Raw genomic sequence first — 18,047 nt, forward strand, 5'->3', positions numbered from 1 at the left:
GGAATTGTAATTAATAGGATTCTGTGAATTAGATTCTTTTTCGAAGGCCTGTTGGAAGGCAGACTTTAGATCTCTTCTTCGCATTGCACTGGAAGTTTAATTTTCAGGTATTTCTCGCGATGACGCACACACGACTCGCTTCAGCACCGTTTGGGCTCGGGGGCATTTTCCAATGGCTCCAACACCGTTCTCTGATCTTGACAGACGCGGGGTCGCCTTTGACTCGGTTTGCGCTTTGCGCCGCGACGCGAAAGGGAGCGACATCGTCGTCATCGCCGAGATTCATGAAATTACATGACGTGACGCGTGTTGACCCGAGGGCACTTTGTGGTCTTCCGGGCCGCGTGAAATTGAAATTACAAGCCTGTCTCCTCGCATAACGGCTCGACTTCAGGTTATGCGCTACTTTCGAGATTCGTTAGATAATTATTGTGTAAAGGATAACTAGAAGAGGTTGAAGAAGCTCGAGAGATTTTAACGCCCATCCGCATAAATGAGCGTAAAGTGTATAAAGATATACTTGATTCCGAAAGCGTTATTTCAACGATACTTTAACACGAAACGCGTTGATACTTGTCACTTAAATAAATACAATGACGGTGTAAGCATTTAAATAATGTAATTTTTTAATTAAAATAACTTTAAACGATTTAAATTCTAACGTCACGCAATATATGCGTATTGTACAAATTCTATCTCTCGAACTGTATCTACCTTTGTATTTAATAATATTTTGGCGAGATTGCCTTATATGTATAATTCTATATAATAATTGACACTTGAACAAGACGAAGAGTTTAAATTTGTAAATTTTAAAATGCCAAAAGAGAAATTTTATCCTGTGCACGAGAAAATTTAACGAATTGCCCTCTGAGCGACGCGTTTTAATGTAAATTACTTCCTGACTTACTCGCGATGTTCCGTAACGTCATGCAAGGACAATGATGAACTGACACCCGTGAATTAACACATTAGAGATATATCTGTAAAAGCGGTGAGTATGCCCATTAATGTTGCTCGCGTGCTTGCTAGCCCAAAGTTGTTCCATGTCCCGAAGCAGGTCATGCTCATGTAACCTTTCCGTACCGAAATGCGCACTGAAGCGTTGTACTGCACCACGCGATCCAGTCTAAAGTCGAAGTGGTCAAAAAAAGCTTTCTCGCGTGAACTGCCTGAAGCTTAATTATCTGTGGCGCCGTCATGAGAGTTATCAAGCCTAAATTTTATAGTTCTTGGACGGATTTTCCAATTGAGTTTATTACTCACTTGAAACAAGTTCAAATATCACTCTATTTGATTCATGTTATCTCAGTTATGCCAGAAAGGTATTTGATTCAAGCAATTTTTTTTCATTTCAGAAAAGAGATTACTGAAAGAGATTAGCTTCAGAATTTTCTACATTAAAAAATCTCGAGTTTTATAAACATTGTCTTTTTTGGATGAAATGTAATCAACGTATCTTTAATTTCCTACTGTGAATTTAAAACTGGACACGTTTGTGTAACTGTATAGCTTCTCTCTCTTCTTCACAAGAGTCTTCTTTATAATATAAACGGAAGGAAAAGCGCGCTTCAGTCGAATTGATCCGACACAAAGATTGATCTGAACGAGAGTGCGGCTCCTCCCATTGCGCGACGGCTTATACCCTTACTTCGCGAAAATAACATAAACCTCAGCGGGTCGATTCGAGAATTGTCGAGGCGCGCTGGCGCGTCCGTCGAGAAACATCACGTCGCGTTATCGACCACCACCCGGGGGAGTTTCAGCGGGGTCTGCCCACTGGCCAGGAAAAGCGACTTTAAGACGACTCGTAGAACAATAAAAGCACTCTCTCTTTCTCCTCCTACCTCCGTCGGCGCTGCTGCCCTTCCGCTCTCCCCAGTGCGCCTCGCGTGACTTCCTGACCCGAGTCGACCGACCCCTCGACCCCCTGCGCGCGCGTGTGTACGTGTCTGAGGGCAACCTCCCTATGATAATTACGTACTCCGGAGCGGCGCGTGCCTCGGCAATTCGCTCACGCGCCCGATCGCGTATGGCGTGACTATCCTCGACACCATAGGTAACTATCTCGCCCGTCCCCCTCCCCCATTATCCAATTTTGACTTTGCCTCGCTTAAAATATGTACGAAGTGATTGACGCTAGAAGGCACAATTAGGATATCCCAATAATGCAAAGTTCAAAAGATGTCTAAAGACGATCTAATCTTTTCAACGCCCTTCAAATGTTCTTTAGATATCTAATCAGATTTTTGATATATGACGTGAAGACTATCTTGGAAAATCAGGTATATAGAACGAATTATTTCGACAGAAGTGTGTATGAGATAAAAACTATTATACGACCTTAAAATATTATGGGACATAACCAAGTCGTACATAATGTTTATCTTCAGTTCAAAACGGAAATTTGATGACCAGCTATTAAAATAACTCGTTGATCGGATAGAATCGATGACCTAAGAGACTCGTCCGAAAATTTAAGAAATTCTCACGGATTCGAAATACGTGAGAATTTTCTAAAAGTTTGAAGCGCGGATTCTAACGTATCCCGAGAGGGGGGCGACCGGAACCCCGGCCAAGAAGAGCGGGCGACCGGATCTTGCTGGCACGGGTTCCGCTCGTTCATGGATCCCGCGGGGTCGCGGGAGCGAAAACTCTGGGGGACATGGATCGTGGGCAACAAGTCACTGGGAAACGGCGCGTGACCAGCGCATTCGCGCTGCCAGATTTACGACAATAAAAATGAGGAAGGGTAAGCGGTACATCGTCTTTCTCTCTTTATCCCCCGGGAGGAAACAGAGGTACCTATCGAACTACGATGCGGTTCACATTTCATCTACTTCGAAGAAAATTTATTGGCCACTCGCGCATTTTTTCTGTGCGCATTCTGTACATCTAGAAAATATCATAGTCAATTTTACACTGACTTGATTACCGTAGTTCGATCCTCTGACATATTAATTGGTTAGTTATTATTGAGTACATGTGCTTACGAAATAATATACTTGTCCGCCAATAATCATCTAAAAATTTTAAGCAATATTATAATCATAACTAAGGGATTCATACATATTAAATTCATAATTAAATCAAATCATGAAAATACTGTGTCTGCTGAGTTAAAAAAAATTGAGCGAAACGATTTATAAAGTTCAAGTATAAATTTAATACAGGTGCTACATTTTTGATAAAAAATTTTGATGGCAAAGTTTGAAATGCTATCTGATTGCATGCTAATCTGGCACAAGTCGCGTGATCTTTCCGCGTTGCTGGAAAAATGCGCGACGGGGCGAAGTACACTCTACCTCGGTTGGACTGTTATATCCCTGGCGATACAAGGCCGGGTAAATTGGAATCGCGCGGAAGAAACGTCCGTAGCATATTGCAGGGGCTGCGGGACACGTCGTCAGAGTCGCTGTCGCCGTTCACATTATGTCTTTCGGTAGTACATACACGGGCACGTGCCTATGCGTGACACGTTCACGCATGGCTGCCTGCGTTCGGGACTCTCCCCCCATATCGGCTCGCATTCATCTCTGATTCCTTGTTGGGGTGCAGGGATTGCGTTTCCACTTTAACCGTGCGCAGTCGAACGTCTATCGCCTACACGCGGAAAAAAGTAGCCGATTTCATCGAGAAGCCCATGGAGTCGAAATATCCGTCCGTCAATGTCAAATCAAATGTCGATTAACATCCGCTTAAAATTAACTGAGAAAAATGGTCAAAATTTGATTTCCATTGTCTTCTCTAAGGCTAAAAATAATATTTAAAATATCCCAGACTTATCAAGTCTCATAGATTTTTATAGAGTTTTTAATCAATTTAAAATTTTCTCTTTTCGTCTATAAATAAAATTTTCGTTATTTTCTTAACAAAGAACGTTGACAAGCAGGTTTGTAAATTGGAAACGATTCCAACTGAAAGTCTGCTCGGAAAACTCTGCTTCATGTTTCAGAAGTGTAAATCGATTGCATATCTCTCATTTTGCAACAATACGTTAATTTCTTTACATTTAGCAATTAATTTTAGCTCAAATTTAATATAATCTCTTTTTCTTTTACGTCTTATAAATAAATATACTTCTTTTCAAAGGAGCGCGATAAGAGAGAAAGAATTCCTGTTGAGAGATTGCACAAGGAGCTCGCGTGGATACGTGAAAAGTATGATAAACAATACTTGCGGGCCGTATCGTGCGAGGGAACTCAAGCCGCGGAGACAAGAATCTTTTTTCCTTTTACCGAGCCGGCGCTATATTCACGCTATGCGATAATTAGGAAACGATTAATTTTCTTTCCGCGCTACGCAGCTCGCTCTTACAAATAACTTTTGTTACGCCTGCCCTTATCTGACGAACAAAAACATGTTACCTCCATCACGGGGCACGGAATCGCCCACGCGTCTAACTTCTTGAGAAAGCCTCATTCAACAACTGCGACTTCCGCTTTTTAGAAGGCAATTTATTTGACAGTTAGTCGATCTGGAGTACCTACTTTAGATATTTTTGTGTGTCATGTGTGTCACGAATAAATAATCGTGATATAACGACGTAACTTACATTCAACATTCTTAATTCACAATCGGTAATGCGATAGAAAGTTTTGTATAAAGTTCTTGAACGCGTTTAATCGCTAACGGGAAGAACGATTTTGCTGGAAATTTTGGATCTGAAAATAATTTTGTTGGAAACTAAAAAATGATAAGCATTGCTGTAAAACGTTTTGACAGTCTAGTAATCAGTTTGACTTTCCAACAAAATTATTTTGATGGTTCAACAAGAATTATTTTCAGATCTGTATTCAGCGAAATTTTTAGACCTTCCAGCAAAATCGTCCTTTCCGTGCTGCAATTAAATTAAAATCGAAAAGAGTACTCTATGAATATTTTTCAAAAAGATCTTTCTTCATATCCATTTTCAATTTTGCAGTTTATGAAAATATCTTTTCGGTTTTTCGCACATGTGAAACAGGAACGTAAGGCGATCTTGCTATACGAAGCGAGGAAAACATTCGCGTTTCACGGGATATTTCCGACGAGCATGGCGGAACGTCGACGGGAATGACGCGAAAAATAAAGCTCGCCTGAACTTCATCCCTGCATGCAGGATCTTTGCCCTTGTACGCAGGTGTAGTTTCTCCTACCCCATGCATAGTTTGTACGAGCAACTCGCTATGCTCAAGGTTCCACGCGTTACGCTCGCTTACTCATTATTACGCACCGCACGGCAGCGTGATTTATGCCCGAAATAGATCTGTGCAAACGGCTGCATATGAGTCAGTACCACTTAAGACTATATGACTAAAGATTTAGGCCGCAGTCTGGCGATGAATAGAACGTGAGATAAAGATACCTAATGCAGATTTTGGGATTTTTCGAAATATATGTTGAAATTGTCAATGTTCGTTGTCAAAATTTAGGTCACAATTAGTAGATGGAGTACATATATCGTATAATTACAGATGAAAACTCAAGCTAATTGTTATTTATAGTTTAGCCGTAAAAGGCGCTCTCAAATTTAGTTAAAATATTAGAATTTAATGTCAAAGATGCTTCATGTTTCCTAAAACTACGTCTTTCTTCAATTACAATAAAAATAGCTTCACTTTTGAATTATCAGAACAAACATTAACGAAGCTTTAAAGTAATGTCATAAAACGCTCCATTTGTATCCTTATTCACCTCTCGTAAGAGAGTTCTAAAATATACACTTCGCGAGAGTTCTAAAATATCCAGCAATTTGGACGCGATTCCGTAGTTTTCGGTCGGCGACATCTCAAAATTAGCGTGGTGGAACGATATCTCGATACGATAGGAATGACCGAGCAAACGAGAGGATTTCGTCTCTCACCGCGCGTCGGTGTGTTTGCTGGAACGCGTCCAAAGTTTCTCCAAAGTCGCACGGGGGGAGTCGCCGTGATTCTCCCTTCTTTTCGGCGTCGTGACACCGAAAGTGGCATTGTACGCGTCCGAGGCTACCAAAGAGTGCAGCAGCACGGAATGACGACGAGTTCTTTGATCCTCCCTCGAGGAGGCTGCATGCCGCCTAACGGGATTACCCCGCCCCGCGTAATTGCTCGTGAATGCGCAGATATACTCGCGACAATGGGTGCACGTTCGTCGATTTTCGAGGTGACGCGAGGCGAATCACGATACGCAAGATCGATCTGCAAAAACAATGCTTAATAACATTTTCGCGTGGATTACATTTTTTGCTAATTCTCAATGATGCATTTACGATTTGAAGGGATTCAAGGGACCGTTTAAAAAAGCAAATGCGTTATGGATTCGAAAAATCGTAATTGAAATTATAGATATGGAATATTAAACGTAAAACGTGAAATTTAGTACAATACAACAAAAATTCTTAGGAATCTGGTTTAAACTCAGTACTTTAAAAATTGTTTAAATTGTTTAAAACTTAGTATTTCAGAGAGCTTCTTAGTTTCTTATATTTCCGATTGCCTGCAAGTTAAGAACTTTGATATCTCAACATTTTCGTCGAGAAAAATTATCACCAAATTTATCAAAGAAGTCATAAATAAGAACTAACTACGAAATTTATAAGAATAGCGTTATAATGTTTAAAACGATAACGACTAACGGGTTTAGGTAATTCAAGAGAATTCGCACCGTCTATAATTTATGTCGTAAATTCGATGGCGTTATGTCATCGGTGACACCCGCTGTACATGTTGTCGATGTCTCGATCGCGGTGTTGGAGTTTGCGTTAGAGAAACGAGCGCGCGCGACGACACGAAGCCCCGCGGCTACACTGATTGCGGCGGACCCTACGACCCGTACAGACCCGGGTACGCCGTCCCCGGCCGGTCGGCCGGCCGGAACCCTCGTCCGAGAATGTACCCGCTTCCCAATCAGAGGCGAAATCAGATTGTTTAACACAGCGGACACCAACTGCTATTTAAAGGCAGCATCTGCCCCATGGGGCTCGCTACATTCCGACGCGACGACGCTCTATCATAGAAACCGTTGTCGAAAACGTTATCGTCATGGGGGAGCATCATTCGCATTGATCCTCGCAAATCGATACATATTAGCGATAATACAAACGAGAGCAAGTATTTTTTACAGTTTTCTAGCAGTTAGTTCTAGTAGTTATTTAGTTCATAATGTCTATTCTGTGAAATAGTTGAAAAATGTATAATCACTATCTACTAACCGCTCTAATTTACTTTCTAATTTTTTAATAAAAACGAATGGGGTCAGCTAAAAATTCAGGCATGTAAAAATACTACCGCAACATTATTAGCTAATAAAATTTTAGAGATTAATTTCCAATTCTTTATCATTTGGATAATAATTGTATAATACTTATAGTATGCTGCATTTATAAGAAAAGCAGCACACAAACAATTAATAATTATTTTTAAAAGATAGTGTGATTTTAAAATCTAGAACTTAAAGATTGTTATACCGCAAGTACCAGAAATAAAAACTGCAAGTATATAAATAAAATGCGTATTGATGGCACGACGATCTTCGAGCCGATTTGGAAACAATCGTGATTCCACCGATTTTCGAGTATATAGCCAATCGACTGACCTTTGCACGCCATCGCCTGCGAGCGTGTAACGAGCCGAAATTAAGGGACATTGTGCCCTTAAACAGATTGCACACGTTCGTGCGTGAACGTGACCGGCTAGGCCCTCGGACGAAAAACCTCCTCGCACGAAGAGGGAATCCGTGCAATAAGACGAAGAGAGAGAGAGAGAGAGAGAGGCGAGGCCTACGCTACGAGGTCCGCGGGGACGATACGGCGACGAAAACGAACGGGGGGAGAAACGTACACGTAGCACACTCAGCCCCCGTGTGTTTGCCTACACGGAAATCCTCTCTAACGGATTCTAACGCTCGACCGAGTTTACGCTTTTTCATCTTCGAACCGATGACTCTTTCCCGCGCGCCGTCTCTCGCGATCGAAGTATTCTCGGTCCCACCGATCGCGAGCGATAATCGAGGCTACACGAAAGTGTGCTCGGAAATCATCTGGCATCTCCTTCGACAGATAATTACGCGTCCGTGACGATGAAAGCTAAGTACGGCCAGGCAGAAATTCGAATGAATCGTGCACTTTAATCCGTACTTCACTGTTTTACTTGTAAATATCCAGGTCTTTTTCCATTTCTTTAAAACAAATCATCTCTCGTTAACGTTCTAGATATATTTCTTTCTATAAAGTTTTGATGGGGGAAGTAATGCATGGATGCGAAACATCCTGTTTCAGGCTATGGAAGCAGCTTATCAAAGACAGCACTGGACACGCACAGCCATCTCAGGCAGCCTGGTATGTAGTAGGTAGATATTTTTGAGAAGTTAAAAGTGTTCTCTCACTTAACCCCATCTAAAATGAATTATAATCAGAGATTCTCCCGGCGAATTAATTTAATCGAAATATTCACTTGCCGAAAAGTCATTAATATAATAATAAAAATACCGATTTCTGAAAAAAAATTTGACAAGTTTCTAAGAAATAAAATTTTTAATTTAGTTAACCTAAAGAGATCTCATTTCATTGTAACGGTAATGTACCATACGTAAATATAAAGCTTTTTTCATATAATCTATTTAATTTAAAACAGAATTTTGCATAGATTTTTATTTATATTTACATTGAACTGTAAATATAATTGTTATACCATTATAAGTACCTTGCAATGTTTTCCGTAACAATAAGATATACACTTGTTTTACAAATACAATTTTTATTCTCTCGGCACATGTTTTCTATATGTTATAACAAATTATGCATTGAGTCTTGCTCCGAATTGCAAATTAAATAGATTATTTGACTTAAATCTAAAACTGGGAGTACAAGGTCTGCCTTTTCACCTGAAAAGCGGGCTTATCTACGCGATAATCAAACAAGGTCACTGTTACTTCGCGCGTCATCGATTCCTCGGAGTTTCGAATAGCGATGAGAAAAGAGCCTCGAATCCTTGGGCGTAGTCGCATCCCAGTATTTCACCCGTCAATTCCCTCGTTCCCGGCAGATAAATGGGTGTACCGCGCCCCTTCCCATTATTAACTTGTAAGTGAATTACCGTTCGATCGAAAGGCGATCACTCCGGCACGCATTCAGCGGATTCATCGGGCGAAACGACCTTTGAGGTCCGGCAATTCCGAATCCGTCCCCATCATCCGCGTCTGTCCCCCTCTCATAATCGCTCGACTTGTATTTTTATGGGGTTCGTCTTGGAGTTCTCTCGTGTCAGGGTTCTTCTTCGCTCTTTCAGACCGTCGAAATCATTAAATCGGGACGTTTAGCCTCCTCGTTAGAAAGTCTGACATTTTTTTCTTTGCGAGAAATTACGAGAGGTACCCTCACACACATTAATTAGGTCCATTGTTAAACCCCAATCTTCAATCATAAAATCTTGGTTTACAATTACTGTTCATAAGTTCATAAATCCTTTTCTGTACTATTTCTTTTTTTTTAATACATACAGTTTTTAAAATATATTTTTTTTACAGTTACATATAAGACATTATATTACTTTGTTAGCATTCCAGAGTTCCACTAAAATCCTAATCGTAGTTAAGTTTTGAAAAAAAAACTTTCTTTTGTAGTTTCCAAGCTATTGCGCTTTTTTTCATATTGCGGCGATAAAAATCGATATATCGAGTCGCTCGTCTAAACCTCCGAAAAGCTTACAATTAGAAAGACACTCGTGTCGCCCTTTGAGCCACTCCGGCGGCAGTTTCTCAAATTGAAATTATTATGATCCAAATGAATTCTATTCTATTGTGGGGTTGCGATTATGTTCTTTTGTACGGCTGTAGGGCCCTTCATGTCTGAGCGACGGCGAGCGTCGGTGATGACGCATTGTAAAGCTTTTAAAGGGTGATACGGGGGCTCTTGAAAAACAACCGTGTAATGGATAGGTATATCCTATACATGAAACTGCGAAAAATTTCATCATTTGCACTCATTCACAGTGTGAAAACGGAGTTTGCGTTTATTGGTACAGATCACGCAAACATTTGGCTAAATGCTCTTATGTATATAACTAACAAACTATATCATAGTAACACAGTATTTTGAGAAGGGGAGAGAAGAAATTTCGAAACAAAAAATGCCTGTGCTGCAGGTATCAAATTTGATCCCGTAGTTGAGAATAAAGTATCTCCCGTTATTCAAGCAACGTAACAATTAAATATGAGACTTGCGAAGAAGTACTGAATTTGTTGTGACCCGCAGATCCCTACCAAATGTTCGGGGCGACGAGCAGTCGGCTCGCGAGCTCTGGTTCCGGACAGATACAGCTCTGGCAATTTCTACTCGAGCTCCTGTCGGACTCGAGTAACGCCGCGTGCATCACGTGGGAAGGAACCAATGGCGAATTCAAGTTGACCGATCCCGACGAGGTGGCGAGACGATGGGGCGAGAGGAAGTCGAAACCTAATATGAATTACGACAAATTGTCGAGGGCCCTGAGGTGAGTTTCAGAACGGCCGCGAGTTCTCTCGCCGCCGCCGCCGCCGCCGCGCCGCTGCGCTCGCGACAGCAGCGGCGGTGCGTTTTTCGCGAACGTCAAATGGAAAAGCTATTAACGGACCATCATTTATGTTTTGACGAAGTTTTGGGGTGAAAGTAAATTCGTTCGGCTGTTTCGCGTTTTCGCTCGCTCGCGCGCACGTGTACGCATGTGTTGGTGTCGTCGGGACACCAGGGGGTGGCGGACGAGGGAGAAATTTCAATCACCGACAGTCAGACCGACGGTAGACGCGGCTATTATTTTTCCATCAGATCCACTGATTATATTACGCGATTGCTCTTTTTGACGTCCCTTCGTAGTAAGAACTCTCAAACAAGCAAGCTCATTTTCAATGTCAGAATTGTTCAAGACGTTGAACTTAGAATTTGATATTTTTTAATCGCGAAATTTATATATAGCAAAATATTTTTAAGAGATAGTATCACATGTATATATGATTTAATAAAAAATAGCGCGCACACGATATTCACGATCTTAAAAATATATAAGAAATCTAATAATAAATTGTCTTTTTGAACTTATAATTTGTACAGTTTACTGTCGTATTGTTTATAGTAAATAATTTTATTAAAATTAAAATTATGCTTTGAAAACGACAAATAAATCTTATTTGATGAACGAATTTTTAAGTCACTGTGTAATAGGCATATTTTCGATCATCGATATTTTACAAAGTTTTACGACAAAGTAATCATATCAATGGCAGATTATCTATCAATAAATTAATAAAATTAATACAGGCAAATTTAAGATTTTGGAATGCTAAATATGTAGCCCTTAAAATGTATAAGATATACATATATTTACTGACAAACTTCTTAAGAGAAACCCGCAGAAATATTAGCTTCAAGTCCCTGAAAATGTAGATCCATCATCGTTCAGTGTTAGAGCTCAATATAAAATTTAAATGGAGCGCCTGGTGGTTTGTTTCACTACAGGTATTACTACGACAAGAACATCATGACGAAGGTGCACGGCAAGAGGTACGCGTACAAGTTCGATTTCCAGGGGCTGGCAGCCGCGACGCAGCCGGCGGCGGCCGATCCGGCGGCGTACAAATACCAGAGCGAGCTCTTCATGTCCGGTTACGGCCACGCCAAGCTGAACCTGATGCCGCCGCCGGCGGCGTCGGTCTCGGTTTCCGTTCCCGGCGGCCTCTTCCAATCGGCATCGAGCTACTGGTCGACGAGCCCGGGCGCCAACTTGTACGCCGGCCATCACACGGCCTCCGGACACGTGCCACCTCATCTCGGCACCTATCCGCATTACGCATGACCCGCCGCCGAGCACTGGGGTGCCCTGGGCACGCCGCGTTGAAAACGTTTCTACCGATAAAAGTACGGAGCCGCATCCGCCACCGTCGCCGTCACCACCGCCGCGTCGGCGGCATGCGAAATCGTAAATTGCGCCCCACTCGGCCCCCCTTATCCCGCCCCCGCAGGCTCGGACCGCACATTGTTTCAGGTACTTGCACGAATCTGTCCATACCGCGTACTTGCTTGCAACATTAGCCTTTCCTAACGGATTTCTAAAGCAATCGTCACATTTCTAAGGAATCAAAATGAACATGAGTAGCAGAGTAAGTGGTCTCGACGATTAAATTTTGTAGTGTCTTTCTCCTGCACTTGGAGAAGCATGGTTGTAGCAATATATGTTGTCTCTCTCTCTGCTACATTCAATTCACAGCTCGTTTCGATAGTGTTCAACAACGCTCATTAATTATTTATTTAATAAGGTATCTCTCGACCGCGTCGAAAATATCAAGTAATACTTTAAAAAAGAAAACAGAGAATCTCAATATCAATTTTTTTACTAATAAATTTAATGAAGAAATTATAAAATTGTCGAAAGATATTTGCGGAAGAAAGAGACAATAGCGCGTGCTATTGTCTCAAAGTGATACAAACATTTATTGAGTTGAAAGAACTTTCAACTGACACATCTCTACCGGTAGGTACACATTTCAATTGAAGAGTTTCAAGAGTGCATCTAAACATGGTGACATGGGATATTTATAGCGTGTAGGAGAAGCCTACTTTGAAAGAGATAACATTAATTCAAATGAGTGAGTTGCGTTCGAATCTAACTAAATTTTGTCGGCGAACTTGAAAATATCATGTATGTAATGTATATGAAAATATTATATATGCATTCTGACGTGCATCTGGCAATTATAAAAATTCAAATTTTGCGCAAACCACTCGTAGATAAATTTATAGTGAATTTAAAGAAAGTAAAGACATTTTTCTTACGCCGACCAATCATTGACAAGTAGTTATATACACCTGTCGGATCGCAAGTAGTGACATAGCTTTATAATCGAACGTAAGTAGTAACGGACGACAAGCAAAAAACGCGACATCCGTTCAGCGACACGAGAGGAATGGTCTCGTTAAAGTATCTAAAAATTTAATTAAATACAGATTGAAAAATAATTGAATTATTAAAATAATTATGTAGAACATTCAACCTGGTTACTAGAATATCAAAACTTTTTGCAGCATTAGCATCACGTTTGAAACTGTTCTTTCTATAGAATTTATTAAAAAACAACGTGTTCTTTTTATTAGGAAACTTAATTTTAATAGAAAAGTTTTGAACAGGTTTTCTGAGCATTAAAGTTCTCTCTCTGTTATAGAAAAGATGGACAAATTTAATGAAGAAAAAGCTTTTTCTAAGTATATAAATCGAAATTATTCAAGTATCAGCATTTTAATTTTACCGATAATATTCACATAATACGAGGCGGTTTTTTTGCATTTATTTGTTAAGTGTAATAATTAAAACTGTTAGAAATGAACATATTTATACGAAGAACGTAACCAAGACGCGTTTGGACAGATTAAACATCGAAATCATGCGGTACGGTCGTCCTAACAAAGGTGTGCAATACCTAAACAAATCTGAACCAAGACACCGTCGCAACTTTTTTGGTGCAATGCCTAAAACAACGCGTCGCAATCATTTACGCGCCGCCATACAGAGGCGACTCCATCGTAATGATTGCACTATACAGACTCTGATTCGCGGCCGACGGGGGGTGCGCCCAGAAAAGAAAAAAAAAGATTATTGTAAGAATGTTGTACATACAGTATAATACATTACGTTAGTACAGGGTGTGCGTCCGTGAGAAAATTCGCATGAATCCGTTTACCGTTATCGTGTTTGCCGCAAAAAAAAAAACATACGCGCATCCTTGAAAGAACCTTATTAATTCAAAAGCTTGCGTTTAAGGTAAGCGTCAGTGTCTCTCAATGATTCTTTGCCAAATATCTGTACCAAAGAAAACTAGCTCCCTTATGATTTGCAGGTAGTATATTAAGTGACAAAACATGTAATTTAAAACTTGTTATATATATGTATACATACAAACGTTATTTCCCTAATATTCATTTGCCATTCTTCTTACGTCGTTTGTCATCTTATCTAGTCATGCGTTTAACGTTTTAATTTTCCTTTTGTTGCAAGTGCGCTATCGATATCATTCTCGAAGACGTTAGCCTGAGTGCAAGGTATACAATACATATATCGCACGACGGTAAATTGAACATGCGAAATCGTTTGGTCCAAGGGAGCGTGAAACTCGTACGCGAAAAATAAGGAGCCGGCAAAATTCCACAAGCGTCGTCGGCGTTTACGACTGGATTAAATCGGGCATGTGTACATTAAAACGCATCAGAATCGCGTCCACCATGTCGCTCGACATGCAGAATTGCGAATTTCGCAATTTAAAATCGAGGTCTCTCGCGGCGCCTGCTCGTCCGCGGAATGTACTCATGTTCGATTCAGACCAAGAGCTGATACGTGTATCATAAAATCTCTTTTAACTTATTTGTTACTTGTGAAGAAATGGGTAGAGACGCTACATAGGGGCAAATCGGACGATGGGCGTGCAAGGAAACGATCATCGAAGCGCATAATATTTGTACAACTGTTCAGTCAGCATCAAAGCGGTGCTTGCTTATACGCGTAAATCGCTCTCGTTCCTTTGACGTAATTTTACAACGAAACCGCGTTGACCGTACATCCTCATCATTCCGTCATCGTGTGAGAGGTAGACGATAATCAAAAAGTACAACGTTTAAGTCATATCAATTGACGGCACACGCAATCAGAATCGAACTTTCACCCCATCCTTTTTAGAATCGCGTGAAATATGTGGCCGCTCTACCCATATCGAGACGAAGGACGGATTGCCGAAACCGAATTCGATCTTGAGCAGACAGCGTATACAGATTCGTATTTCGGAGCAAAGATCATCGTATTGAATCGCATAAGTACAACAGTTTTTACTCTAATTTTCGAAAGGACAGCCTTACGAGGGTATAATGTTGGAGTATCATTAAACACTGAAACTTCTTTTGCACTGTTTGACATTAGCAGATTTATACTCGTTAGAAAAAGTTGTGCATGTTGCAGATTTCTTAAGGAGAAAAAAAATAGATACGTGATTGATCTGATATTTAAAATGTTTAAAATCTGTTCATAAAATAACATTCTTGAATCACATCTTATAGTGAGACAAGCAAAGGCTTGAAAATCTGTAAAATTGTATCATAATTAAATATAAAATTATAATGCGAAAAGCGCTTTTGGTGATTAATAAAGAAATAATTTTACGGATCATGATATTGATATACTTTGTTTAATGTTCAATTTTTTTTTAATTATCTTCTCGTCGATCAATCAAAACAAAGTTTAATAAAAAAATTTATAAATTTCAGGATAATAGCGTAGAGTTATATTTTTCATTATATATTTTAAATAAGCTACTCAAATTTAAAAAAGTAAAAAGAAAAAAGATAGAACTTGCAGTGTGCAGGCCGTAAATATCCTGACAATATGCAAATTTTTATCTGACGTATATCTCGATTGCTTGTCACTAATCTTTTTTCAATAATTTAAACATCAATGTTTAGAAGTCTCTGAAAGAGCATATTAGGCGCCCGACGGACAACCAGAAGAGCAGGAAGGATTTTCTTTCGCGAATATTGCAACTTCCTCATCGACGCGTGTCGGCAATCCGTCCGAAAGGAAGGCGGAAGGCGTACCTCGTGTCGGAGAGAAGCGTAACTCCTTAAGACGTATACTGTACCATACTATTCATAAGTGGCCCTAAGCATTCCTAGAATAATTTTAACGATTAGCGCGGCCCCCGGGACGGCCCGTGGGACCGATCGTGCGATCGGCACCGCGACGGGAAACGGTCGTTATCCAGCAGATATGGTTTCCGGATCGGTCCGACGGGTCGCGAGCGCGAAGGGCGCTCATGTAGATAGGGTGTTTTCATGTGTAGCTTAGGCGTGTAGAGAAAATAGTCTTAGCGCGAGGATGCGACGAAAAGTGAGTGTCGGGAGAAAAAGAGGGAGAGAATGGAGTAAAGACGTTTGCGTGCGTATTATGTGTATTTGTGTGCGAGATACAAGGTGTATGCGCGTGAACAGGCGTGACTTCAAGAATGGAGATGAATAATAATAACTGCGATGACTATACGATGACGACGATGACAATGATGGATGAGTGGATGAACGAGGGATGTCTGGCACTAGCGTAGAACGCGTTAGGTTAGATAGATAAGCGATCCCCCCTCCCTCCCCCCCGCCCCCCTACCCATCGAAGGCCGAAGGACACGGTTTCTCCGGTTTCTCATCGCTACTATACTATGATAGCGGAATCGCAGGAGGCACAACGGAATAGACCTGAGAGAATCGCGGGAACACCGTACCCGGGAAATCGGGGGGAGCGCTGTTGTTGTTCTTGTTGTCGTGCGCTTGTATTAAAGTCGCCATGTTCTAATTAAACGTGCCGACGGGGTTGTATCAGTCGTCGGCAAAATCAATGTGGCTCCCATTTCTCTATGCGTTTCGCGTTCGCCTTCTTGATCGCGTATTAAAAATGTGTACAGCCGACGAGTATAGACGGAAAGGGAGAGAGAATGTGAGCGAGCAAGAGGGAAACGGATGGAGGGTAACCGAAGAGGAATCGAGGGGTGGAAAAAAAAATGGAACTCTGCAGTTCTTCTCTCCCGCTCCTCGCGCGTTACGCATGTGTATAAACGTGTGTGAGCAAACGAAACCAGGAGAGAAAAAAAAGAAACGAGACGAGCGGGAAACGGCGCGGAGACACAAAGAACGGTCGCAGTACGATGGTGCTGCAGGAGAAGGAGGAGGACGAGGAGGAGGAAGAGAAACGCGAGGGAAGAGGTAACGCGAGCGGAGGCAGATAGGAGAAAAATAAGCCGAGGAACACACGGTAGGTCAGTCTTGGTTGCCGGCGGTTGGCGAATTGGTCGGGTTGCCATGGCGAAGAGGGCCGGGGTGTTCTCCGGGTTCGGCGGGGTCCGCCCCAACGGGAAACCCCCATTCGGGAAATTCGTGGCGTCGCTACGCCGAACCATGCCGCGGTGCCGGAGGTTTAGCTCGGCTTGGCTAATCGATTCTGCTACCAATCAGCGCCCGCGCTGTTCCTCCACATCTTCCTCCACTTCGCTCTCTATCTTTCTCCCACACAGACACACGAGCACAAACATTCTCTCTCTCTCTCTCTCTCTCTCTCTCTCTCTCTCTCTTTCTCTCTGATATATGTATATTTTGTGCATTACTACCACCATCGCTACCACCACCTACCACCACGAGCTCCGGTTCTACCTAGCAGCTGCCACCCCCACAAACCCATTTCTCCATCATCGACTTCGGTGCATACACTCCCTTGACGCTGTAGCGCTATCAACACCACCTCTACTTACGCGTACGCGCCTCTCCTCCACCCGCTTCCCCCGTCCGTATCTCACCTCTCTCGTACTACTATTCGAATCCAGATGTAATGCGAGCGGATGCAATAATGCATCGTATCGAAGTTAAGGAGCGCGTCTTACTCGGGCCTCGACGTGGAAAATAAGCTACCCGTTTGCTCTTCATTAATCGAATCGTTTGCAGGAACAACATCTGGTCCCACGGAAATTAGACACTTTACAAGAGATAAACATTCGTATTTTACGACACTGTCACTGCGAAGCATCAAATCTATCGCAAGCTTCGTAGAGCGACAAAAAGTAAAAGCGACAATTGACGTACATTCTATGCCGAATAAAATCTTATTCCACCGTTCATTTACAACAGAACATTATTAATCCTAAGTGTCGTGAAAATTAAATTTAATGTGTATAAAATACGCGCTAAATATCTAGTTAAATTATTTGCATTTAATAAGAGAGTTAATAACTATTCTTAATCGAAAACCACTGTGATAAGCAGTTTTTTTTAATCAAGATATATATTATTAATGTGATATTATAATGTGGTTTCTATGATCGATAAATCCCGAAATCGATTTAAAAATAGTAATAAACTATTATATTTTTCAAATTGCAAACGATTGCAAGTCAAGGAATTCTAAAAAAGGAAATTTCAGAACCGTTTGCTTTACAAAGAGATAATGAAATCATAATTCATTTAATTTCACAGATTTTATTTTATAAGAGAATTTATTTGGCTTTATGATTTAAATATTATTTGTGGAGATATCTAAAATAATGAT

At 41.2% G+C, this 18,047-nt stretch overlaps 1 protein-coding gene across 1 annotated transcript in view; it reads left to right on the forward strand.

Annotated features, from left to right (window-relative positions):
- The window catches only part of LOC105456963 (DNA-binding protein D-ETS-3), a 58,924-nt gene extending 45,359 nt beyond the window's left edge, over positions 1-13,565 (forward strand). Inside the window, exons 5-7 of the mRNA XM_011701354.1 lie at positions 8,240-8,299; positions 10,214-10,451; positions 11,450-13,565. Coding sequence (XP_011699656.1) covers positions 8,240-8,299; positions 10,214-10,451; positions 11,450-11,786 — 635 coding nt within the window. The 3' untranslated portion in view covers positions 11,787-13,565. The remainder of the gene's footprint in view (positions 1-8,239; positions 8,300-10,213; positions 10,452-11,449) is intronic.
- The last annotated feature ends 4,482 nt before the right edge of the window (positions 13,566-18,047 follow it).

Source organism: Wasmannia auropunctata, unplaced genomic scaffold, assembly GCF_000956235.1.
Source record: "Wasmannia auropunctata unplaced genomic scaffold, wasmannia.A_1.0 LD336106.1, whole genome shotgun sequence".
Classification (NCBI taxonomy): Eukaryota; Metazoa; Arthropoda; class Insecta; order Hymenoptera; family Formicidae; genus Wasmannia; species Wasmannia auropunctata.